The 27,506-nt window shown below is 45.2% G+C and overlaps 2 protein-coding genes across 2 annotated transcripts in view; one reads left to right on the plus strand and one right to left on the minus strand.

The window, feature by feature from the left end:
• CEP70 (centrosomal protein 70) overlaps positions 1-27,506 on the plus strand; it is a 280,741-nt gene that overhangs the window by 96,043 nt on the left and 157,192 nt on the right. The window lies entirely within an intron of this gene.
• The window catches only part of LOC141147328 (protein mono-ADP-ribosyltransferase PARP9-like), a 127,042-nt gene that overhangs the window by 90,948 nt on the left and 8,588 nt on the right, over positions 1-27,506 (minus strand). Inside the window, exons 2-3 of the mRNA XM_073634549.1 lie at positions 18,685-19,636; positions 7,036-7,263 (exon numbers count right to left, since the gene is read on the minus strand). Of these exons, the coding sequence (XP_073490650.1) occupies positions 7,036-7,263; positions 18,685-19,632 (1,176 nt within the window). The 5' untranslated portion in view covers positions 19,633-19,636. The remainder of the gene's footprint in view (positions 1-7,035; positions 7,264-18,684; positions 19,637-27,506) is intronic.

Below are 27,506 nucleotides of genomic sequence, written 5' to 3' on the forward strand. Positions count from 1 at the left end.
AAAAGTTGAGCCTACCCAAATTATTAATTAACTACGTATTCATCATAATGCATAGTGATTGACAAGTAGGACAAAAAACTCAAAAATGTATTACTAAAAATGATAAAAGATAAAAATTGAATGCTAAAAAAATCTTAAACAATCTGAAACTAGAAACACGTATGCCTCCATCACAGGGGTGTGTACCACCCTAAAGCCATAGTAAACAATCATGGCACTAAGGGTTAAGCTAATAGAAGTTCGTAACCTAAAGGGGGGGATAAAACCACTAATGGCTACTTGACAATAGCTAATTACCATTAAAACCAGGCCACCAGAGGTTCAGAGCGGGTTCACACCAAGACAATAAATTCAAAATGAAACCACTAATGGCTAATAATCATGTAATATATTAAGGTTCTTCTTTATATACATATAGCCCTCACATCCCGATATATGTATTATGGAGAGTGTAAATTCAGGAATTATCTAAGAAGGCATTAAGGTCTACCTCAACGTTGAGCCCAAACGGGGTATAACACCTGAGTTTGTATATCCAGGCCATCTCAAGTCTAGAAATCCCCCTTAAAAGGGAGCCCCCTCTCCAGGGTGTGGTATATCTATCGATCCCCAAAAAGATAGTCTTTCTAGGGTCTCGATTGTGTGTCTCGAGATAGTGTCTAGAGACCGGATGTTTAGGGAAACCTGTCAGAATGTTGGTTACATGCTCATTGAGCCTTACGGAGAGAGGGCGTTTCATCCTCCCTACGTATTGCAATCCGCAAGGACATTGCAATAGATATACCACGCGCTCAGTGGAACACGTAATGAATGATTTAATTTCAAATTCGACCGAAGTGCTGGTAGAAGTAAACTTATGTGTTCTTCTATGCGTACACCCACTTAGGGAACATACCCTACATTTCTTACACTGGTAGAAACCCGTCATGTACTCAAAGAAGCCCCTCTTGATCGGGGGAGGATCAAGGATGTTAGGGGCCACTCTCCCTCTAAGGGAAGGGGCACCTTTATATACCATTTGTGGTTTAGCAGGAAGAATGGTACCCAATATATGGTCGTTTCTAAAAACATGCCAATATTTCTTAACCAGCCTCGCCACATTCCTATGTTATGAACATCCTCCTCCTGTGGGATGGAGATCGCCACGATTTGGACTCCTTTATGAGTGAGTTAAATGAGTATACGACTCTCATATGAGGCAAGCCAAACCGAGATTACCTTCTTGGATCTCAAGATAGGAATTAGAGATGGACAATTTACTACGGCAACTTTCTTTAAGAATACGGATCGTAATTCTTATATATCCACCGATAGTTGCCATCATGAAGCCTGGCTAAAGTCAGTGCCGAAAAGCCAACTCATACGCTTGAAACGTAATTGTTCAGATCATGAGGAATTTTTGACTCAGGCTAATGTCCTAATAGGATGTTTTCTTGAGAAAGGGTACCCTGAGGCGTCTCTCAAAACAACATTGGATGAGGTTACTACCCTCGATAGGGGCATTCTACTTAGGGATAAAGCTCCCAATATGGATAGGGTACCATCTGTTCCATTTATTACCACTTATTCCTTACAACATAGGAATGTGGCGAGGCTGGTTAAGAAATATTGGCATGTTCTTAGAAATGACCATATATTGGGTACCATTCTTCCTGCTAAACCACAAATGGTATATAAAGGTGCCCCTTCCCTTAGAGGGAGAGTGGCCCCTAACATCCTTGATCCTCCCCCGATCAAGAGGGGCTTCTTTGAGTACATGACGGGTTTCTACCAGTGTAAGAAATGTAGAGTATGTTCCCTAAGTGGGTGTACGCATAGAAGAACACATAAGTTTACTTCTACCAGCACTTCGGTCGAATTTGAAATTAAATCATTCATTACGTGTTCCACTGAGCGCGTGGTATATCTATTGCAATGTCCTTGCGGATTGCAATACGTAGGGAGGACGAAACGCCCTCTCTCCGTAAGGCTCAATGAGCATGTAACCAACATTCTGACAGGTTTCCCTAAACATCCGGTCTCTAGACACTATCTCGAGACACACAATCGAGACCCTAGAAAGACTATCTTTTTGGGGATCGATAGATATACCACACCCTGGAGAGGGGGCTCCCTTTTAAGGGGGATTTCTAGACTTGAGATGGCCTGGATATACAAACTCAGGTGTTATACCCCGTTTGGGCTCAACGTTGAGGTAGACCTTAATGCCTTCTTAGATAATTCCTGAATTTACACTCTCCATAATACATATATCGGGATGTGAGGGCTATATGTATATAAAGAAGAACCTTAATATATTACGTGATTATTAGCCATTAGTGGTTTCATTTTGAATTTATTGTCTTGGTGTGAACCCGCTCTGAACCTCTGGTGGCCTGGTTTTAATGGTAATTAGCTATTGTCAAGTAGCCATTAGTGGTTTTATCCCCCTCTTTAGGTTACGAACTTCTATTAGCTTAACCCTTAGTGCCATGATTGTTTACTATGGCTTTAGGGTGGTACACACCCCTGTGATGGAGGCATACGTGTTTCTAGTTTCAGATTGTTTAAGATTTTTTTAGCATTCAATTTTTATCTTTTATCATTTTTAGTAATACATTTTTGAGTTTTTTGTCCTACTTGTCAATCACTATGCATTATGATGAATACGTAGTTAATTAATAATTTGGGTAGGCTCAACTTTTGTATGAGGCCTTTCTGTCCTCTCTATTATATTTTTATAATTTTATAATATTTGTTTGGTTAATTACATGGAGGCATATTTATTTTATGAGGCTTTCTCCCCCTTTTCTTTTAATTTTTTGGGGTGTATATGGCATCAATTGAGCTTCATTATAGAGTGGTATATGACTCTGGGAATGTTATAATTAAATTTGCCTTCATTGACATCTATGTAAATTGTATATGCCACCTAGGGACACATGCATTCTAACATTCCCCACTAGATGGCGTTTTTTCAATTTTTCATGGATATATTTTTCAAAGGACGATTCTGAATTAGTTATTTTTATTGGATGGATAGTCTTTTAATAGCATTATTCTGTGCGATTTGTTTAGTGTTGTCCATCACTAATATCTTTAGGGATATATACATGCGGATCGGGCCCCTCCAGCGATCGAGAAATTTTACTGTTTGAGTGCTTTAGTGTGGGCGGGTTCTATGTGTATTATTCCCTTGTTCCCTATGAGATAGGGTTGATCAGCGTCATTATTCTAATACTGGAGTGAGGCTTGGTTTTATTTAGAGTACTTCCTGGTTTTCTAGAAGATAGGATGTGCCCACCAGAGCGTCAGAACGAGGTGTGGTTCTACATTTGTATTTAAGGAGCGATGAGTCAGTGCGTCGCCCGTTCCTATGACAACGTCCAATGGGACGAAACGTACGTCGGAAGGCAGATGCGCTGACGTCATCGTTTCTATCTCACTGTGAACGGGTGCATGCAGGCCGGCCGGCTGTTATACAATACATGCTGTTTTATTCGATACTTCTATGTAAGTGTGCTACTTTTACTTTTGCTTATTAAATTGTTTATGCAGATTCACACTATGGAGGATGTGTCTTTCATTTCCCTGGGTTCCCTTTGCTGAGTTTTTGCCTCTATGACGGAGAGTTCCGGGTGATCCTCCCTCCATGCTAAGACCGATGGTGGTGTCCCCGCAGAGTGGATTTTGAACATAAGCTTTGATTAAGCTTACCTCTGGTAAGCTTACATCTTTATAGGTGGTGGATCCTTCTCACGAGGTGTTTTTGTTCATTAAGGCTTCAATTACTACTGGTGGAAATTTCTACATTAAGGACTGTTTTCATTTGAAGTCACTATCAGTCACGGACTTATTCTTTTTTTATCACCTCTTACAATTTATTTGCTTTAAAGTTTTTTAATACAGTCACAATATCCATTAATTATTTAATTAATCACAATCATGTTGTGTTAATATTTGGGTTTAGAATATAATATGTTGTTTTGATTTTAACACATTATTTAAGATATTTTGGTTGATGGGAATTTTATCTACTATAGTTTTTAGCGCGGTTCTGTTAATTGTTCTTTAATACTCTGTAATGCTCTGCAATACTCTGCAATGCTCTGCTATACCCTGCAATACCTCGCAATACTCTGCACTACCCCGCAATACTCTGCAATAATACTCTGCAATGCCCCGCAATACTCTGCAATACTCTGCAATGCCCCGCAATACTCTGCAATACTCTGCAATGCCCCGCAATACTCTGCAATACTCTGCAATACTCTGCAATACTCTGCAATGCCCCGCAATACTCTGCAATACTCTGCAATACTCTGCAATGCCCCGCAATACTCTGCAATACTCTGCAATGCCCCGCAATACTCTGCAATACTCTGCAATACTCTGCAATACTCTGCAATGCCCCGCAATACTCTGCAATACTCTGCAATACTCTGCAATACTCTGCAACACTCTGCCATGCTCAACCATACTCAGCCATACTCGGCCTCTGTATGTGGCCAGGCTGTGGAAGTCTCACACATGTGGTATCGCCGTACTCAGGAGGAGAATCTATTTTGGGGTGTCATTTTTGATATGTACATGTTATGTGTTAAAAATATTGTATAAATGGACAACTTTTTTTTAAAAAACAAAATGCGTTTTAACCACTTCCCGCCCGCCGCCCGTCATATGACGTCCTTGACTTTGTGCGGAGATATTTGAATGATGGGGGCAGCTACAGGCAACATTCAGATATCAACTTTTTCAGCCAGCGATTCTCTTCACCATGGGAATGATCATAGCGGCTGTTCCACTGTTTGATTGTTCTTATGGGAGGCGAGAGGGGATGTCCCCCCCCCTTCCCACCCTCAGGTGCTTCTACCGACTCACCGCTACGATCGAAGCCAGGATCATTTTTTTTATTTTTTTTATTTCAGGCTTCCCAGCCTAGAGGTGAGATGTGGGGTCTTATTGACCCTATATCTCACTGTAAAGAGGACCTGTCATGCCATATTCCTATTACAAGGATGTTTACATTTCTTGTAATAGGAAAAAAAGTGATCAAAAAATTAATTTTTTGGAAAAAAGTGTCAAACTAAAAATAAAGTAAAATAAACAATAAAAATTTTTTTGTCCCTGCTTGCAGAAGCGAACGCATACGTAAGTCCCGCCCACATATGAAAATGGTGTTCAAACCACACATGCGAGGTATCGCTGCGATCGGTAGAGTGAGAGCAATAATTTTGGCCCTAGACCTCCTCTGTAACTCAAAACATGTAACCAGTAAAAAATTTTAAAGCGTCACCTATGGGGATTTTTAAGTAGCGAAGTTTGGTGCCATTCCACGAGCGCGTGCAATTTTGAAGGGTGACATGTTAGGTATCTATTTACTCGGCATAACTTCATCTTTCACATTATGCAAAAAACATTGGGCTAACTTTACTGTTTTGTTTTTTTTAAAGCACAAAACTGTTTTTTCCAAAAAAAAACGCGTTACAAAAATTGCTGCGCAAATACCGTGCAAGATAAAAATTTAGCAACGACCTCCATTGTATTCTCTAGGGTCTTTGCTAAAAAAAACATATATAATGTTTTGGGGTTCTATGTAATTTTCTAGCAAATAAATGATGATTTTTACATGTAGGAGAGAAATGTCAGAATTGAGATGGGTGCTCCAGAACGCCTGAAGGTGCTCCCTGCATGTTGGGCCTCTGTATGTGGCCACGCTGTGTAAAAGTCTCACACATGTGGTATCGCCATACTCGGGAGTAATAACAGAATGTGTTTTGGGGTGTAATTTGTGGTATGCATATGCGGTGTGTGAGAAATAACCTGCTAATATGACAATTTTGTGAAAAAAAGAAAAGAAAAATTTTGCAAAGAATTGTGGGAAAAAATGACAACTTCAAAAAACTCATCATGCATCTTTCTAGATACCTTGAAATGTCTTCTTTCCAAAAAGGGGTCATTTTGGGCGTATTTGTACTTTTCTGGCATGTTAGGGTCTCAAGAAATGAGATAGGCCGTCAGTACTTCAGGTGTGATCAATTTTCAGAGATTGGCACCATAGCTTTTGGACTCTATAACTTTCACAAAGACCAAATAATATCCACCAATTTGGTTATTTTTACCAAAGATATGCAGCGGTATAAATTTTGGCCAAAATATAAGAAGAAAAAATTACTAATTTGCAAAATGTTATAACAGAAACGAAGAGGGAGGAGCCGGATGTGGGCGCGGTCGGACTGCTAGTGCTGTGAGCCGGGAGCTCGGCGTCCCTCCAGCCGTGATGCACACCAGGGGCTCACGGACTGAAACGTAGCCTCCCGTCCCCTCACCCCGGCGAGCTGTGCAGTGTACGTGGCTCCCACTCTCCTCTCCTCCTAGGACCACCCGCCGGCTCCAGAAATCAGCGGTAAGGGGGTGGGCGGCGGGAGCGGTGTCCCCGAGCAGCAGCAGACACGGGCAGCCGGGGCCGAGAGTATGGTCGGATTCGCCGCTCCATCCCCCCACCCGACGTAGAAGCCAGCGGATCACCAGGGGTGAGTTCCATAAGCAGGAAGTGCTGCCGAAGCCCGTGCTGCAGGGGCTGAAGATAACAAACGACAGAACTGTGAGTGTGAAATTGGGCTTTCGTTGAAGCACCCAGGAGTTATAAGGAGGTGACTAAAAAATAAAAAATAAAAGGGGGCAACAGCACAACAAGAAGCATAACAAGAAGCCTGGTGGGTAAGATCTTGTAAAGTTACCTTTTCCAACAAGGAGGGTAAATGACTTTCTATTCAACCTCCCACTCAAGAACTAAAATTGTATAGATATACCTGTTTCCCCCGGCCTCTAAGGAATGTTACCCATAGTTGCATTTTTTGTGGGTTGCTGTAGATTATAAAGCAGAGTGGAGAGCGATATCCTCGTTATAAATAAGCCCCTTTGTTACCCTGAAAGAGGCGGGAACAGTTTGGCTGAGTTATTATTGGTCTCCCATAGAGGCGCCTTCTATAAAGAATTTACTGTTTTTATTTGTCTCAGGCAGAGAAGGATGGAGAAATCAATGGAGGCACTTACCTGCAGAGCATACTGATAGCTTGTTGAAGAAACAATAGGTAAAATGACATGGTAGACATAGTCACAGGACAGGTTGTGGCCCCAGGTGGGGATCATGGTACGAAGGTAACTGTTTTGTCTGCTGAGTTCATTCTGTAATTTGTACCCGGCCTTGGTGGCAATTGCCCTTGAGATCACTCCAGCATACAGGTCCAGATTATAGGCGACCGAGTTCACGATAATCTGTGTCTGCAAAACAGTCAAACCAAATTCTATTATTATGGCTGCAATGTAAGTCCTGTGTTCAGCTGTGTACATATCATACAACATGTATGCAGAGGCCGTGTTTTCACATTTCTGGTGTCAGCATCTCACTTAGTACTGTCCAGAGTGGAGACCAGAAGAGCAACGAGGATAGAACCACATCTGTGTACTGCACTGCATGGAGCAACATTATGCATGGGATATTTTCTAAAAGCACTGAGACAATGCACAGTCATTGTCAGTCATTGTCAGTCATTGTCAGTCATACATGCCAGTCATGTACTATCATACGTTGTATTCCCAAAACAGGGATACGGACGGTTTGGTCCTTACTGAGCTGCATTAGATGCTCATTATAATTGAACGGGGTGCCTCAATGCAATGCATATTAACACATATCTTAATGTGTGTTAGCACAGGTGTGATCCCAACCTTCAGGCCACAGCAAGAAATACATCACTGAATGCACATGTGTACCAAACCAGTGAGATCTGTACCTCCCAGCAAATGGGGAGAGGTGATTGGATCTGATTGATGTGCACCAGGTTTCTATCTCATTTGGTCATGTACAGTGCATCCGGAAGGTATTCACAGCGCTTCACCTTTTCCACATTTTCTTATATTACAGCCTTATTCCAAAATGGATTAAATTCATTATTTTCCTCAAAAATTCTACAAACAATCCCCCATAATGACAACATGAGAGAAGTTTGTTTGAAATCTTTGCAAATTTATTAAAAATAAAAAAGGAAAAAATCCCATGTATACAAGTATCACAGGCCCCTCCCATTTACACAAGTATCACAGGCCCCTCCCATGTACACAAGTATTACAGACTCCTCCCATGTACATAAGTATCACAGGCTCCTCCCATGTACACAAGTATCACAGGCCCCTCCCATGTACACAAGTATCACAGGCCCCTCCCATGTACATAAGTATCACAGGCCCCTCCCATGTACATAAGTATCACAGGCCCCTCCCATGTACACAAGTATCACAGGCCCCTCCCATGTACACAAGTATCACAGGCCCCTTCCATGTACACAAGTATCACAGGCTCCTCCCATGTACACAAGTATCACAGGCCCCTCCCATGTACACAAGTATCACAGGCCCCTCCCATGTACACAAGTATCACAGGCTCCTCCCATGTACACAAGTATCACAGGCTCCTCCCATGTACACAAGTCTCACAGGCTCCTCCCATGTACACAAGTATCACAGACTCCTCCCATGTACACAAGTATCACAGGCTCCTCCCATGTACACAAGTATCACAGACTCCTCCCATGTACACAAGTATCACAGGCTCCTCCCATGTACACAAGTATCACAGACTCCTCCCATGTACACAAGTATCACAGACTCCTCCCATGTACACAAGTATTACAGACTCCTCCCATGTACATAAGTATCACAGACTCCTCCCATGTACACAAGTATCACAGGCTCCTCCCACGTACATAAGTATCACAGGCTCCTCCCACGTACATAAGTATCACAGACTCCTCCCACGTACATAAGTATCACAGACTCCTCCCATGTACATAAGTATCACAGACTCCTCCCATGTACACAAGTATCACAGGCTCCTCCCACGTACATAAGTATCACAGGCTCCTCCCACGTACATAAGTATCACAGACTCCTCCCACGTACATAAGTATCACAGACTCCTCCCATGTACATAAGTATCACAGACTCCTCCCATGTACATAAGTACCACAGGCTCCTCCCATGTACATATGTACAAGGGAGGAGCCTGTAATACTTATGTACATGGAAGGAGCCTGTGATATTTATGTACATGGGAGGAGTCTGTGATACTTATGTACAAGGGAGGAGCCTGTGATACTTAAGTATCACAGACTCCTCCCATGTACATAAATATCACAGGCTCCTCCCATGTACATAAGTATCACAGACTCCTCCCATGTACAGAAGTATCACAGACTCCTCCCATGTACATAAATATCACAGGGTCCTCCCACATACATAAGTATCACAGGCTCCTCCTACGTACATAAGTATCACAGACTCCTCCCATGTACATAAGTATCACAGACTCCTCCCATGTACATAAGTATCACAGACTCCTCCCATGTACATAAGTATCACAGACTCCTCCCATGTACATAAGTATCACAGGCTCCTCCCATGTACAGAAGTATCACAGGCTCCTCCCATGTACATAAGTATCACAGGCTCCTCCCATGTACATAAGTATCACAGACTCCTCCCATCACAGGCTCCTCCCATGTACATGAGTATCACAGGCTCCTCCCATGTACATAAGTATGCCTCCTGTTTCCACTGATCATCCTTGAGATGTTTCTACAACTTGATTGGAGTCCACCTGTGGTAAATTCAGTTGATTGGACATGATTTGGAAAGGCACACACCTGTCTATAGAAGGTCCCACAGGTAACAGTGCATGTCAGAGCACAAACCAAGTCATGAAGTCCAAGGAATTGTCTGTAGACCTCCGAGACAGGATTGTATGGAGACACAGATCGGGGGAAGGGTACAGAAACATTTCTACAGCATTGAAGGTCCCAATGAGCACAGTGGCCTCCATCATCTGTAAATGGAAGAAGTTTGGAACCACCAGGACTCTTCCTAGAGCGGACCGCCCGACCAAACTGAGCGATCGGGGGAGAAGGGCCTCAGTCAGGGAGGTGACCAAGAACCCGATGGTCACTCTGACAGAGCTCCAGTGTTTCTGTGTGGAGAGAGGAGAACCTTCCAGAAGAATAACCATCTCTGCAGCACTCCACCAATCAGACCTGTATAGTAGAGTGGGCAGACGGAAGCCACTCCTCAGTAAAAGGCACATGACAGCCGGCTTGGAGTTTACCAAAAGACACCTGAAGGACTATCAGACCATGAGAAACAAAATTCTCTGGTCTGATGAAACAAAGACTCTTTGGCCTGAATGGCAAGCGTCATGTCTGGAGGAAACCAGGCACCGCTCATCACCTGGCCAATACCATCCCTACAGTGAAGCATGGTGGTGGCAGCAGCATGCTGTGGGGATGTTTTTCAGCGGCAAGAACTGGGAGACTAGTCAGGATGGAGGGCAAGGTGAATGCAGCAATGTACAGAGACATCCTTGATGAAAACCTGCTCCAGAGAGATCTGGACCTCAGACTGGAGTGAAGGTTCATCTTCCAACAAGACAACGACCCTAAACACACAGCCAAGATAACAGGAGAGGCTACGGGACAAATCTGTGAATGTCCTTGAGTGGTCCAGCCAGAGCCCAGACTTGAACCCGATTGAACATGAGGAGCCTGCGATACCTATGTACATGGGAGGAGCCTGTGATACTTATGTACATGGGAGGAGCCTGTGATACTTATGTACATGGGAGGAGCCTGTGATACTTATGTACATGGGAGGAGTCTGTGATACTTATGTACATAGGAGGAGCCTGCGATACTTATGTACATGGGAGGAGCCTGTGATACTTATCTACATGGGAGGAGCCTGTGATACTTATCTACATGGGAGGAGCCTGTGATACTTATGTACATGGGAGGAGCCTGTGATACTTATGTACATGGGAGGAGCCTGTGATACTTATGTACATGGGAGGAGTCTGTGATACTTATGTACATGGGAGGAGCCTGTGATACTTATGTACATGGGAGGAGTCTGTGATACTTATGTACATGGGAGGAGCCTGTGATACTTATGTACATGGGAGGAGCCTGTGATACCTATGTACATGGGAGGAGCCTGCGATACTTATGTACATGGGAGGAGCCTGCGATACTTATGTACATGGGAGGAGCCTGTGATACTTATGTACATGGGATTTTTTTCATTTTTTATTTTTAATAAATTTGCAAAGATTTCAAACAATCTTCTCTCATGTTGTCATTATGGGGGATTGTTTGTAGAATTTTGGAGGAAAATAATGAATTAAATCCATTTTGGAATAAGGCTGTAACATAACAAAATGTGGGAAAAGTGAAGCGATGTGAATACTTTCTGGATGCTCTGTAACTCTGTACTGCAGAGCAGAATAGCATGCAAAATATATTTATTCTGTTCTGACCATGGACCAACATGCCAGGCTTGGTGGTACCTAAGTGCCAGCTGTAGCCTCGCTGTTCAGAATTTGTTTTTCTGCCAAGATGACCCCCAATCTGGCCGCTCTACTCTAAAATGGTCTCAGCCCCAAATTGTACCCAGAATAGCCTGTGGAATAACGTAAAACGGGAGAAAAAACAACTCCTGGGAAAGACATATTACATAAGGCCAAAGTGAACTTACAGTTTATATCAGCTAAATCCATTCCGGTTGCATCAAATCAGAGGTGAGGACAGTCTGATTCCTATCACTGTGTGGTACATCAGTCCAAGTGCATTAACACATTATATGCAGCACATTTACATGCATTGCATTAGGGCGGACCATTCATTTGAATAAGCAGCCTAACAAACCAAAAATGCATCAAAAATCGTTGCAAGCACCATATCAGGAGAGCCCGGAACAGCAGCATGTAATGCCTAGGTGCAGGGCGTGCATGACTTTGGGAGCAGTAGGGTTAACTAAGCTGGTAGGAGGGGTTGGAGTTAGCCAAGGGGGAGATATTAAGGTATGCCTTAAATTGGTAATCCCGCCCTGGGGGAGTAACAGTAGAGTGGAGGAAAGTTCAGAGCAGGATGGCAGAGATGGAGCAACTTAAGGCAGAATCGGCAGTGAGAGGGGCGGCCTGGCTACAGGAGACGATTGCGGAGGCCATCCAGAGAGCGGAGCCTGCTCCGAGCGGGGGTGAGATCAGCACCAGCAGGGCGCGGCAGTCACGGCCACCCGAGCGGTTCTCCCCTGAACAGCGGAAGTCGGATCAGCGGCAGCCTAGGGGTCCGGTCGGACTCCCGGTGGGCCCGCCGGCGAAGCGGATGGCGGGAGAAGCAAGCGGAGGCGCGAGGGGGTCCTCAGCACAGCGGACCGGGAGAAGAGAGGCTTATGGAGCAGCAGTGCGGCCTAGAACGAGAGCGGAGGTGAACGCAAGCCCCGCCCCCAGAAGAAGTGACGAGGAGGCACAGAGAAGAACACATGGAGGGATGCCTGGGCCTGCAGGTTCCGCGGCAGGGGATCATAGGAGGAGCGATCGGGGTCGGCCTGTTAGGGCAGCTAACCCGAGCAACAGCAGGGCTGTGGTGCAGAACGCCGGTATGGGAAAGGCAAAGCAGAAGTTGGATGACCTGAGTGATGCGCGGAGGCGGGGACGGCAAGGCACAAAGCCGGCGGCAGCCACGGTGTCCAGGCCGGGTGGGCCCTCATCGTCAGAGGAGGAAGTGGAGGAGCGCCATGCAGCCCAAGAGTGGTCCGGGTCAGAGGAGGAGCCGAACCCACCGTCCAGGAGAACAGCAGCGGTGGACACCAGAGGGTCGGCTGATGAGGTTACGCCTGTGCAGCCTGGTGAGTCACATGTTACATTACTTAATTTAGGTCTGCCTAGTGGTGCGGGGCCCAGGGGGGTAGGTACGAGTGCGGTTCCTAGTGTAGAGGGAACAGAGGGAGGCAGGGAGACCTCTGGTCAAATGGGTTTCTTGGCAGGCATAAAGGAACTGGTAAAAAGATTTGGGGCTCCCGCAGGACCGGTGGCATCTTGGATACCGCCGGTCGGGGGGGGCTGGGGCATCAGGAATGGCGGCAGCAGGGACGGTGGTCACAGGAGTGGTGGCCTCACCCGTGGCGGTGGAGTCGGTGAGTGAGAGCACACAAGGGACGGCAAAAACGGCGGCGGTGGTTGAGGCTGCAGGTAGGCAAGACATAACCAGGTTGGCTGACGCTGCAAAATGTGAGGGACCGTTAGGGTCGCATTTGAAGCAGGAGGTGCGTGAGAAGTTGTGGAAAGGTGAGTACGTGGAAATTTTTTCGCTGCTACCACTGGAGAAATTCAACCTGGATAGGGTGAAGCCAGATGATTTCAAAAAGGAGGATGAGGAGAAGAGGAGGTACCGCTTGATACCGAGAACATTTGCCAACTGGTTGCAGGCTTTTGCGATTATGGCAAGCGTCATCGGGAAAAAGCAACCTGAGCATTGCTCGGCTCTTTTCTGTTATCAGGATGCGATTGGGGAAGCTTATAGGGTGTATCTGGGTACAGCGTGGCTAAGGTACGACGAACAGTTTCGTCAGCGGAGAGCAGTGTGGCCGGCATTGCGGTGGGACCATAAGGACATCAGCTTATGGATGAGATTGATGACGACGGCGAGGGCCTCCAATCAGTTTTTTCAAGGGGGGACCGGCAGCCCTTCGGCACAGGGACAGTCGGTCGGAAACAAGAAGGGGTTGTGCTGGCAATACAACACAGGGAGCTGCAAGTTTGGCGCCACTTGTAAGTATAAACACGAGTGTTCAGGATGCGGGGGGTCTCATCCAGGATCTAGATGTTTTAAGCAGGGCAAGGGTCGTCCAGGAGAGGCTGCAAGCAAAAGGGAGGACCCCGATGAGAGTGGAAAGGATGCGACCATTTCTAGGTAGGTATCCAGACAGGAAAGCTGCCCAATTGTTGGACAAGGGTTTTTCGGTGGGTTTCAGGATCCCATGCTCATTAACGGTTATCCCCCCAGTGTCGCCCAATTTAAGGTCTGCAATGCAACATCCGGTAGTAGTTACGGAAAAACTGAGGAAGGAAGTTGCATTGGGACGCATGGGCGGTCCGTTCCCAGAGGCGCCATTTAAGGATTTGGTGGTTTCGCCTTTGGGGGTGGTACCAAAAAAGGAACCGGGCAAATTTAGGCTTATTCATCATCTCTCCTTCCCAAAAGGGGGGTCGGTGAATGATGCCATAGATCAAGGGGAGTGTTCGGTGACTTACACTTCATTCGATGCGGCAGTGGGATGGGTACGGCGATATGGGAAGGGAGCCTTGATGGCAAAAGCGGATGTGGAATCCGCTTTTAGGCTGTTGCCAGTACACCACGAGAGTTTTCGGTTATTGGGGTGTCATTGGGACAATGAATTTTATGTGGACCAATGCCTACCCATGGGTTGCTCGATATCGTGAGCGATATTTGAGCAATTTAGCTCATTTGTCGAATGGGTGGTACGGGAGGTGTCGGGGGTGATTTCTTTAATTCATTACCTCGATGATTTTCTCTGTATGGGTCCGGCTTCCTCGCGCATCTGCGCTGTGCTCCTAGCCACACTGGAGCACATTGCAGAAAAATTTGGCATTCCATTGGCTGCTGATAAAACGGAGGGACCTTGCACGGTCATCACGTTTTTGGGCATTGTCCTGGATTCGGACGCGATGGAATGCAGGCTGCCGGACGATAAATTGGAGGACCTGAAGAGGGAGATAGCGGGGCTTTTGGGATTGCGTAAAGTACAGCTGCGGACGCTGCAATCGGTTCTGGGCAAGCTTAATTTTGCATGCCGCATATTACCAATGGGGAGGGTGTTCAGTCGCCGGCTGGCGGCCAGCACGAGTGGAATCAAATCGCCAAGACATTTTGTGCGTCTAAGCGAAACGCACAGGGCAGATTTGAGGGTGTGGCATTCCTTTTTGGAGTCTTTTAATGGTAGGGCGTTTTGGATGTCGGGTCCAGTCAGCAATTTTGACTTGGAACTGTTCACGGACGCAGCGGGTTCCACGGGTTTTGGGGCATTTTTTCGGGGTCAGTGGAGCGCTAGGCCTTCGCCTCAGACATGGGTGGAGGCAGGATTCACAAAGAATCTAGTGCTACTGGAATTATTTCCGGTAGTGCTGGCAGTGGAGCTATGGGGTGCATCATTCAGGGATCTGAAGGTGCGATTCCATGGCGACAATATGGGGGTGGTGCAGGTAATTAATAGGAGTACGGCGTCATCACCGCCAGTGATTAGGCTGCTGTGGCATTTAGTCTTGCGCTGTCTGCAACTAAATGTGTTTGTGCATGCTGTACATTTACCGGGAGTTCAAAATGTTATCGCTGATGCGTTGTCTCGCTTCCAGTGGGACAGGTTCCGAGAGTTGGCGCCGGATGCGGAACAACAAGGGGTACCTTGTCCCGAATGGCTGTGGGAGATAGCATTGACACCATCGCAGGATGGATAAAGAAGTCGGTGAGTGGGGCTACATGGGCAGCATACACGAAGGTATGGAAGGAGTGGAGCGAGTTTGCAGATGGCTTGGGGGAGGATCCAGCCGGTCAGGACGTGCGTTTGCTGGTACTGTACTATATTGCTAGAAAAATGGAGGAAGGTGTGTCCGCATCAATGGTTAACAAGAGGGTAGCTGGTTTAGCTTTTCTTTTTAAGTTACAAGGTAGGCCAGATTTTACAAAGGATTTTTTGGATACGGCAGGCAATGAAGGGTTATAGGAAGTCGATGTCTCGACGGGATGCTAGGAGGCCAGTGACGTTTGAAATCCTGCAGGGGATCGTAAATCAGTTGTTTTAGGTGTGTACGTCCAGTTATGAAGTTGTGTTGTTTACGGCGGCCTTTTTATTGGCGTTTTTTGGGGCGTTTCGGGTAGGGGAACTTGTCAGCCTTTCTAAGAAAACACAAGGGGGGTTGATGTATCAGGAGATGTCATGGGGTGATGAGGGTTTGAAGTTGTGGTTACGGCACTCAAAGACTGATCAAATGGGTAGAGGGAGAAGGGTTGAGGTGTATCCAATTGTGGGATCACAATTAAGCCCGGTAAAAGCGGTTGGGGAATTTTTGAAGGTTCGTCCAGCGGTAATGGGCCCCTTATTGCTGCATAAGGGGGGCGAGTTCCTGTCTAGATTTCAGTTTGTCATGGTTTTTAATAAATGTATTAGGGGGTTGGGGCTGGAAGAGAAGGGTTTCTCGTCCCACTCCTTTAGGATTGGGGCCGCTACAGAGGCAGCCAGAAATGGTATGGACGTGGAAGCAGTTAAGCAAATTGGGAGGTGGGAATCTAATAGGTTCCGATCCTACGTGCGCCCCCATATGGTGGTAAACTTGTAGGAGGCTATACGGGCTTGCGGTTTTGGTAATTGGGGGGGGGTAGCAAGCGAATGTAGACCAAACCGGGGCTTACAGTATGGTGTTTTCTTTTGTGTTCTTCTATTTTCAGATGCAGTGACGGGGATGGTATGGATTTTGGGCCATTCCTATGTGGCCTGGGGGGCACGGAGAGGGGACGCCCGTAAGGAGGGTAGGCAATTGGGTTTTAGCAAGCAGGAGGCCTGTATTAAGTGGTTGGGGATCCCAGGCATGTTGTGGGGTAGATTGGTGTCGGAAGTGCATCGCTATGCACAAAGAGACAGTCCCCCGGACGTATTAGTCATCCATGTAGGAGGCAACGATTTGGGCATAAGAGCCAAGGTGGATATCTTGAGTGACATCAAACTCGATGTCGAGCGGTTAAAGGAAGCCTTCCCTAACATGATCATTGTCTGGTCTGACATGGTGGCTAGGATGTCATGGAGAATGGCCAGGTCGGTAGAGGGGGTGAATAGGGCCCGTAAAAAAAATAAATAGGGCAGTGAGTAAGTTTGTGGTAAATAATGGGGGTGTGGCGGTGAGGCACCTTGAGCTGGAGTTTGAGACATGGAGGTATCTGAGAGCGGATGGGGTTCACTTGAATGAAGTTGGTATAGATTTGTGGGCATTAGGTCTACAAGACGGCATACAGAGAGCACTCCGGGTGTGGAGGGGCACCCACGATTAAGGTGTTATTCCTGGGTGCTGTGGCGGGCGTTGGTCTGTGCAAAAGAAGGAAAATGACTAAAGTAAGAGTTGGTTTGGGAGATAAAGTTGATATGGGTCCTTATGGTGGTTCCCGGTTAACGGAGGTTAGCCGGGAAGTGATAATGGGGCACTGCGGTCATTGGTTAGTCTCTGTGCCAGCTTGTCGGCTTGAGGCCTATGGTATATATTTGATGGGGCCGCAGTGCAAGTGTGTTATGGACATGTTTGGATTATTAAGAGATTGCGCAGAACAACGCTTGAGATATTCATTTGCAGTTAATGTTGATATGTTTATATTTTTACTTAAAAGATTTATGTGTTTAAATAAAGTAGGCTGCTAAGGCCTTTTATTACTCCAATCTTGGTGTGGTCTTAGTTATTGGGGTAATGGTGAAAAAGATAGGGGTTAAAGGGTATGGTTAAGCATATCTGTTATCCAACAGTCATGGCCGTGCATCGCAACTCAATGTAGGTTAGTGCGTTGTCAGATGTTGCACCGCTCTGCAATGTAAGTCTGTCAGCAAGGTGCATTGGGGGCTCTTCAGAATGAGAAGGACCCTTGTTCTCTGTGTGGAAGCAGTGGTCTTTCTTCAGAGGTCCGATGTACCCCCTGCTGCTGAGTCAGAACTAGACCTCCCCAATCAGCAGAAATCCTTAGGTTTGATGATTGCAGAGCTGATTCAGAAGGGGGTGGATCATACCTCTGAAGAGAGACCACTGCTTCCACACAGAGAGCAAGGGTCCTTTTCTGCAGCATGCTGGCAGGAGATGTGCTTTTCTACTCAGGCTGTGGCTGCTTTCTTAGAAAATGTAACTGTAATGCCCCGTACACACAATAGGATTTTCCGACAACAAAACCGTGGATTTTTTTCCGAAGCATGTTGGCTCAAACTTGTTCTGCATACACACGGTCACACAAATCTTGTCGGAAATTCCGAACGTCAAGAACGCGGTGACATACAACACGTACGACGAGCCGAGAAAAATGAAGTTCAATAGCCAGTGCGGCTCCTTCTGCTTGATTCTGAGCATGCGTGAACTTTGTGCGTCGGACTTGTGTACACATGATCGGAATTTCGTTGTCGGAAAATTTGAGAACCGACAGCAAATGTCCGATGGAGCATACACACGGTCAGACTTTCCGACCACAAGCTCCCATCCAACATTTGTTGTCAGAAAATCCTATCGTGTGTACAAGGCATAAGACTTTGTATAATTCCTGTTTTGATGCACCGGCGATGTATTTAGCTGATTTAAACTGAAAGCTCAGCTGGGCTTTAGACTAGATTCATACCAATGCAGGTTGCAGTTAATGGACTTTTCCTGTGCATTTTTTTTCACATGCATTTTTGACACGTTTATATTGTGTTTTTAATGCATTTCCACTGCGTTTTCATTGGAGTCTATGGAACCAAAAACACAACCTGCTGTGGGCAAAAAGTCCCCAACTCTTTGCAAAAGACGCACCGGCTGAAAACGCAGAGAGGCGAGCGTGACCCCTAGGAAGTCATGTTAAATGGACTGTAGTGTGATTCTGCATAGATGTGCACCAGGCCTTACACAGTGTTTGTTCTTACAAACCCCAGAGCCCAACCACGGAAATCCAGAAGAGAATGGCAGATGAAATCTTTTTTGTTATCAAAACAGACAGCAAGGAAATCTTTCTTCTGCATAGCAGTATGTATGCCGGTATTTATTATCTATGGAGATGGATGGAAAGAGAAATACGATGGACTTACCTTCTGTTCCTCTATCAGCCCATATTTCAGGTGAAGGGTTAATCCATTGATGGTGATGGGTTGTGACATCTCTGTAGAGGACCTGTGTGCTGAGGGGTGCCCAGGAGCTTCCCTTCTGTGGGACGTTGTTGGTGAGGGTTGTGATTTAGCGCTCATGCTGCGTGTCATTGGCCGTGTTTGGTCAGGTGGACCTGATGTGGCTCCACTGAGGTCATCACTTGGTCCAAAAGTGCTTTCACAGGCCGACTTCATGGCTTGGATAGCCGGGTCGTTGTTATTCACCAGTCGGATTTCCTTTAGATGAGATGGTGTCACAGTATAACAGAATGAGCGAATGGTCCCCACGATAATTTCTGCACATTGTTGGAGAGGAAACCCAAAGATCCCGGAGCTCACGGCTGGGATGGCCACAGATTTGATATCTTTGTGTTGATTCACATATCTCAGCACATTCTTGATACATTCAGCAAGTTCATCATCACATTTGCTGGCAGTTTCTTTAAACCATATCGGCCCCACAACATGAAGGAGACACTTACAGGGGAGATTGCCGGGACGTGTGATTGCGTACTCTCCGGTTTTTATCTTTCCATGGGTCTTAATGTGTTCTTTGCTGTCCCTTTCAATGATTGGTCCTCCAGCTTCCACCAAAGCACGGGCCAACCCCCCGGCATGATCCAGGTCTTCATTAGCGGCATTCACCACAACGTCAGCGTCCTGTTTAGTGAGGTTGCCCTTCCATACACTGACCACAGGGCCCCCCAAGGTTCTCTTCTCATAAACTTTTTCAGCCTTGATTAATGCAGTGTGAGATTTGTTGGGTTCAGAACCGCTCAACTCCACCACACAACCAAACTTCCTGAAGAAGAGTTCAGTGATATCATTCTTACACCCGAGAAGATGCCTGTAAGTGGGTTCTTGAAGAGGGAACCTCCGGGAACAATCCATATTTCTGAAAGAAAATACAGAGCGTCATTAGAGTTTACCACCTCTGGGCACCGAGAACCCCCCCCGAGAATGGTCCACACATACACAGCATTTATCTATCAACTGGGCAAGGAATGGTGATTAGACATGTGCACACTGAAATATTTTGTTTCGAAATTTCGTTTTTGTCCGAAAAATAAAATTATTTAGTTAATTCCGAAATTCATTTTTATTTATTTTGTTTCGTTTAAAAATGCATTAGTCCGAAAATCAAAATTAATTAAGGTCAAATCTGTCAATGAAGGCTTATGGTGTCTGTCGAATGTTCTAAGAAGATTCGACGGAGCAGCTAAACTGTACAACGCCGCAATCGTACATTTCCGGTCGAATGTTCCGCCTACAAGCTATAGTAGAATTCTAATGTATGACACTAGTAATAATTATATATATTAATTATTATTACTAGTCAACCAACATTAGAATTCTTCTATAGCCTATGGGCGGAGCATTTGACCATAAATGTCCGCTCATGGCGATCGTATGTTTTTAGCTGGTTCGTCGAATCTTCATGTCTCTATAATGTTGAATTTTTTCTCTCTATGTAGAATAATTTTGGACTAATAGAGTTAGATTAGGCACCTTCAACCACAGGTTCGATAGACACAGATCGCTATTGTCACCGTCATGTCGAATCTTCTATTTGTTGTCGCAACAAAACGAAAATAAAGCATTTTTTATGTCGGATCTTTTGGATTTTGGATTCTGCACGTTCATTATCGTTTGTTAAAACGAACGCGAAAATCCCCGAAATTCGGACGAAAACGAATGCACATGTCTAATGGTGATATAGTTCTGTCCTTTACATTAATTACATTGTATATTGTGGACTCATTACCTTCTAAAGAAACTAGAACCACATTTCCAAATATTTCATTTATACAAAGCAGAAATTAAGAGACACTGCAATGTATAGCTACCATGTGTTTGAGGTTGATGTTTATATGGACACAACATACAGGTGCTTTAATTTTATATATATATATATATATTTTATATGGGACCAGGACAATGCAATGTTTTTACATGTGATTTTTAGTTTGTCGATATTAATTGTACATACAAAGAAAGTATAACACCTTTTACAGGTATGTCCAATAGTGGGGTGACTGCTAAGCCCTTTTGAATTTATTCCATTTGAAATCATGGGGCCCAATACACCCTGACAAGGCCCCGGCCCTCCAGTACTCTCTATTGGTGGCCCTTCCCACTAAGTTTCCTAAAATCATTGCAAAACCATAGATCAATGTTGGGCTTGTTGTGGACATTTTTTATTAATGTATGTTGTCAGATGCCCCCCAGTGTCTGTTTTGCTCTAATACGCTCATGTGAGGGTCTTCACACATACAGATGCTGGTAGAAGACCATTGGATGTGGAAACCTTCCCGTGGACACGGCAGATCTGTTTGCTTTTTTAGGGATGATTGTTTATGTCTCTCCAAGGGACAATCCATGGCGACCGCATCTAAACTCCTAAGTAAGCAGATCTGTGTACTTGGGAACCATAGTATAACCATACAAAATTATGGCCCACTGAGCCATGATAGAGTACGGCTCACGTCATTGGTAGCAGTGGGAATGTGCATGGCTCTGCACACGTCACTACTGCATTTATATTTGAATATGTGTGTGATTGGTTCTTTTGAATGAATACAAGTGTCTGATTGGCTGATTCTGAAGTCAGCAGCCTCTTTTGTTATTAATGTGTTTAGTATAAATAAAAGCCACTTGGCTCTCTGTTCAGGATTTTATACTGAGCTTGAGGTGATACCAACATCTGTTTGTGTTACTTGGAGAGAAAGAAAGGCGCGCTTTCCCGGCATTATATAAGAGAGTTTTTTGTCCTTTTAAGCTCAAAGAAATTATTTGCTTATAGGGAGAAGCTTAGAAATTCCCTGACATTAATTGCCGTCCAGAAAGGAAGCCAACGCCCATTTGTGCAGCCATGCCATTCTGCTGACATATAAGTACATGCGGCGGTCGGCAAGAGGTTAATGCAGCACATTCTCTTCTTTATAATGCTGGAATAATGAAGTTGTTTTGCTGCTAATATTCACATTAATAGTTCTGACAAACTGATTTCTTTATTATTTCTCGCGATCTCCTGAATAATATTTATTTTTTTCGTCAGGTCTCTCTAATAATGTTTAGAATTTATTTTTATAGTGATCTTCTTCTTTTTTTTTGTTTTTTTATGAAGATCTCCTGTGTTTTTTTTTTTTTTTAAAGTGATCTACTTTTTTTTTTTTTTTTTGGGAGGGGGGGGGGGGGTTATCAAGATCTCCTGTTTTTTTTGTATATTTTTTTTTCTACTGATCTCCATAATATTTTTTGTCGTTTTTGTGTGTCAAGTTACCACAACACCATTATTGACTTGTATTTTTTAACCTCAAGGAGATTGGTTGGTGTTGGTGTCCCTTGTTAATCTGACATTGTATTTTTGAAATATACCTGCCTCACAAACAAAACTGTCCTTTTTGAAGTAAAACACATAGGCAAGTATTTGTGAAAATAAAAATAGCCATTTCATTATGGGTTATAACCAAATAAATAGAAAGGCAACGCTGGAGAAACTGTTGAGATTGGCGAAGCCTTTGTACCCCAGGGCACACATCAACTATTTTACAGCCAAAATTGGTAGCATGAGGAGTCCATATAATAGTGAGCACAATCCGGTTCAGGACTCCGAGAGATCAGGAATAGCAGCAGATGACATATATGTCCCCAGGCGGTGGTTCTACAACAGCCTGCATCTTTTGTCAGACCAGACTGAACCCTGGCCATCACTTTCTTGTCTTCCTTCCACGCTTGCTTCCAGGCTGTGGCTCTGGCGTTGGAGTTGTGGCAGGAGGAGGAGGACGATGGTCAAACTCACAAACCTGGCTTTGGCTTGTGAGTTCGCCCCTCAACCCCCTATTTAGGGCTTGTAAGATCACTTCCTCAAATAAGAGGCATTGGCCCTCCTGCATTTTGCAGGCTGCCATGCAGGCTATGTCCTCTTAAAGACTGGGGGGGTTCTGAGGGCCGCAGTAGCCTGCCGAAATAGCCCAAGTGCTGCCTCCTCCAGGTTCCTCCCCTTCCTGGGCCTTTTTTTTGAAGGTGGAGGGGAGGGACCTGGGCAGGCTACTGGGCCCGGCCACCTCCTGGCTGCCACTTACCCCCGCCACCTCCTGGCTGAGGTCTTCCTGTAAATGAAAAAGGGACATAGTTTTAGTTTTTGGTTCATCAATCACACACAATTTTCAGCTCATGACTGTTGCAAATTGAATGTTGATAAATATAAAAGACTATCATTCTGAGCCCAGCATTTTTCATTCTTGTCCCAATTATTTGTGGCCACTACCGTCTATTGATATGTAAAACACTTAATCAGAAATTAGTGATCAATAAGAACATTTAGTTAACATCAATTTTTTGACAAGAAATATGTGAACAATGCTATACCTGACTCAAGCTGGGCTCCTCTACTTCTTCCTGGCTGGAAGGCCCAGGTTGGACGTCAGAAGCCTCAGCTGGGGTGGAAGGAAGCATTGAAGGAAGACTGGAGAGTGCTGACCTGGGTTCCCTCTGGTCTGCCAGAAAATGCAGTCTCTCATAGTACCACAGCCTGGGTACATAAATGTCATCTGCTGCAGCTCCTGATCTCTGGGAATCCTGGACTTTCTTGCGCTCCCTATTATAAGTGCTCCTCATGCCACCAATTGTGGCCTTTAAATAGTTGATGGTTGCCGTAGGGTTCTGCAGCTTCACTAATTCCAACAATTGATCCAGCGCTGCCTTCCTCTTTGGTTTATTGGTATAAAAGGGGTGGTTTACCTGCCACAGACGGGGCAGCTCCCTGTACATATCAATGAATTGGAGGATAAAGTCCTGATCATTCAATAGATCAAATTTCTCTGCAAGAAACAACACAAGACAAAAACACTAATGTTAGGCTAAACTCTCCTAATCTTGTCCCAATATAGGCCTCAATCTATAAGCAGTATAGGCCCAAGTTAAAATAGTACCTTCGTTATCACGATCGGTGCTTCCACTACTCCTTCCTCCGCTCACAGATTGTACGTACGACGCACGCGTGTTATGCTTTATATACACTGCCCATGCATGAAAATCCACCCGCCCCTGACCTTACATAGTTAGTAAGGTTGAACAAAGACACCAGTCCATCCAGTTCAACCTGAGTGAGTGTGGGTGCGTGTCTACAATTGTCCCTAACCCTGTACATCGCACACTCACATCAGTTACTACCCTCAATCCAAGGTCCCCATTCATATACTAGGGCCAATATTTGGACAGAAGCCAATTAACCTATCAGCATGTCTTTGGAGTGTGGGAGGAAACTGGAGTACCCAGGGGAAATCCACGCAGGCCCAGGGAGAACATGCAAACTCCAGGCAGGTAGTGTTGTGGTTGAGATTCGAACCAGCGACCCTTTTTACTGCTAGGCAAGAGTGCTACCCACTACACCACTGTGCCGCCTTTCTATCTTCCTTCTATCTAGTAAATTTTGAAGATGCATACAGTGGGGGTCATTTACTATAGCGCCAGGAAGTACTGGGCACTATTGCAAATAATAGCGCCCATTTTAGCCAATTAAAAGTTCAACAGGCGAATGTGAAAATGAAAAAGAGCGCTATTAGTGGCGAACAAGCGTTAGTAAATTTGAAATCAGCGCTAATTAGCGATTCCGCATATATGCAAGTGCCAATTTCTACTAAGTTATTATATAGCGCTGCACTGTAACCATGATCTATGTATGTGAAAGAAACATTTTTATGTGCTCTACCTCATATACATCTATTGATGTATATTGCAATTAGTATTCCTAGTTTTCTTCCTTCTTTTGCTAACAAATGCAGTTATGAATGATTATTACATAGTAATGTCTGCTATTCTGTAAAGTTACATGTATTAAACATTTAGGTTACCTATTTGTTGTATGTTTTTTTTTTTTTCATGTTTTTATTTTTATTTAAAAAAAAACGGCGTGGGGGTCCCCCCCAAAATCCATACCAGACCCCGATCCGAGCACGCAGCCCGGCCGGTCAGGAAAGGGGGTGGGGACGAACGAGCGCCCCCCCCTCCTGAACCGTACCTGGCCGCATGCCCTCAACATGGGGGGGTGCTTTGGGGGAGGGGGCGCCTTGCGGTGCCCCCCCACCACAAAGCACCTTGTCCCCATGTTGATGAGGACAAGGTCCTCTTCCCGACAACCCTGGCCGTTGGTTGTCGGGGTCTGCGGGCGGGGGGGCTTATCGGAATCCGGGAGCCCCCTATAATAAGAGGGCCCCCAGATCCCGGCCCCCCCACCCTATGTGAATGAGTATGGGGTACATGGTACCCCTACCCATTCACCTAGGTAAAAAGTGTCAATAATAAAACACAACACAGGTTTTTAAAATAATTTATTAAACAGCTCCGGGGGGGGGGGGTCTTCTTCCGTCTTCGGGGGTCCCTCCGGTTCATCTTCTCCCGGCGTCCGGTTGGTTCTTCTCCGCTCTCCGGCCTCTTCTCCCGGTGTCCCAGGTCTTCGGCTGGCCCCTCCGCTGTCTTCAGGTAGCTCTATTGCCAGCGGAGGTCCGGACTTCTGGGCTTCTTGGCTTATTGTGTTCTGTTCTGTTCTGTTCTGTTCTCTTCTCTTCTCTTCCCCCAGATGTTGACACGACGCTCTCTCCGGCTGGACTGGTCTCTGAGGGCTGCGTTGTGACTTATATAGGCGGAGACCCCGCCCCCATATGATGTCACAGTCCCTGGGCACAGTCTTTTGTGGCGGTCTTCTGTGGCCATCCGATAACGTCACCCGGAGAGTCTGCTCCATGGCTATGTAAGAGACTCCACACAGCGGGTGACAACACAGCGGAGGAAGACCGCCACAGAAGAGAGGCTTTTTTTATTAGCGGGTAATCGGTGGTGCAGAAAATACATTTACTAATGTTTGATTCTATACAATAATGTTTTGCATTTCAGACATTAATATTATAGTAACAACCATGCTCATGCCGATGTGGCATTGGCTAATAGGCATTCACCTCTTTTCAGCATATGCTGCTGAGTCTAATGCAAGCTTTCAGTAGGTGATACCATCTGTGTGATTTTTAGCCATTTGAGCACAATTATATTGAGAACATACATTTGATGGTGGGTCTACTTTATATTCTCGGTATAATAGTACTCAGCACAGTGACTTAGGCCCCTTTCACACTTGCGTGACCTGAAAGTTGCACGATTTTGATGCGACTTTAAGCAATGCCTGTGTAATCTTGAGGTCTATGGATGCAGGAGTTGCAGGGAAAGGCGTGCAATTTCCCTGTGATTTTCCGTCTGCAATTTTGCTGCGATTCCAGGGAATGCCTGTGTAAACTTGAATTCTATGGACCTCAACTCGCATCAAAGTCGGACCAAAGTAGTACAGGGACTACTTTGAAGTCGGTGTGACGTGAAGTTGATATGATATGAATGGTACACATTGAAAATCATGGGGTATGACTTGTCATGTGACTCTGATGTCCAAAGTCGCACAAGTGTGACTCAGCCCGACTTTGTGAGTGATTTCAGAGACATCAGTGCACTTTCCTGCACAGATTTCTAGTGAAACCACACAGGTCCCAACTTCCCCTGATTTGGAACAAAGTCCCTCTGTCCTCCTCATTTGTCCCTCATTTTGTTCTGATCTATATAGTTGTATATAAAATGCACTTTTTATCTTTCAAAAAGGGTTTCCCAGAGCTAAACCTTTCATCTGATTTCTAAGTTGCTTTGTTTGTAAATTTCCAAAGCCAATATAAAGGAATATTATTGGTAAAAAAAAGCACTTGGAGGTTTAACTAATGTTTTTATTTTTGGAATAATTCTCCTTTAAGAATGTGTTTTAGGAGGTCTGTCCTATGCCCAGGGGCGTTGCTAGGTCTACAAAAGATCTGGGGCTAGAGCCCATAGCAGCGTAGTAAAGAAAGTAAAGAAAGTCATACGCTTGGGCGAGCATACACATGTATATACAGTAATATACGTGTGTGTGTGTGTGTATATATATCCCCAGAGAGTCCCCTTACATCAGGGTCCCCAGAGAGCCTCCTCCTTTCATCAGGGTACCCAGAGGGCCCCCACCTACATCAGGGTTCTCAGAGAGCCCCCCTTACATTAGGGTCCCCAGAGAGCCTCTCCCTTGCATTAGGGTCCCTAGAGAGCCTCCCCTCCCCTTGGGGACCCCTGCAGAGACTCGGGGCTATTGGCCCCAGATTCAGGGCTATAGCCCCAAAAGCCACCCCCTAGCGACGCCCCTGCCTATGCCTACATACTTTTGCTGATAGGTGTCCCTTATACTTATCTCAAAAAGTTAGGAGGTAAGAAATTGCCCCCTGAAGTCGCCCAAAGTAGTGCAGGAACTACTTTTGGGAATCTATGTGGCGTCGCACCAATTCGGACAGTTCCACTGCCGTCAATAGGCGCCGATTTGGCCTGCAATTTGACATGTCAATTCGGAGCTATGTGAAGATGGGTGAAGTTGCATAGATATGAATGGAAATCATGGGGGACAACTTTCATGTGACTCTGAGGTCCAAAGCTGCATGAAAAGTCACCGAAGTGTGAAAGTAACCTAATGAGATTCATTGATAACACCTTTGAATAAGGCCCCACTTGCACTTGTGCGACCTTAAAAATGCACAGCTTTGTCATGACTTGAAGCAATGTCTGTGTAATCTTGTGGTCATAGGCGTGCGCAGCCTATTGCATTAGGGTGTGCACCCGAAAGCTCAAGCACACACATATATATATATATATATATATATATATATATATATATATATATATATATATATAGTCAAAAGTATTGGGACGCC

This window comes from Aquarana catesbeiana, linkage group LG06 (assembly GCF_042186555.1).
Source record: "Aquarana catesbeiana isolate 2022-GZ linkage group LG06, ASM4218655v1, whole genome shotgun sequence".
NCBI classification, from domain to species: Eukaryota; Metazoa; Chordata; class Amphibia; order Anura; family Ranidae; genus Aquarana; species Aquarana catesbeiana.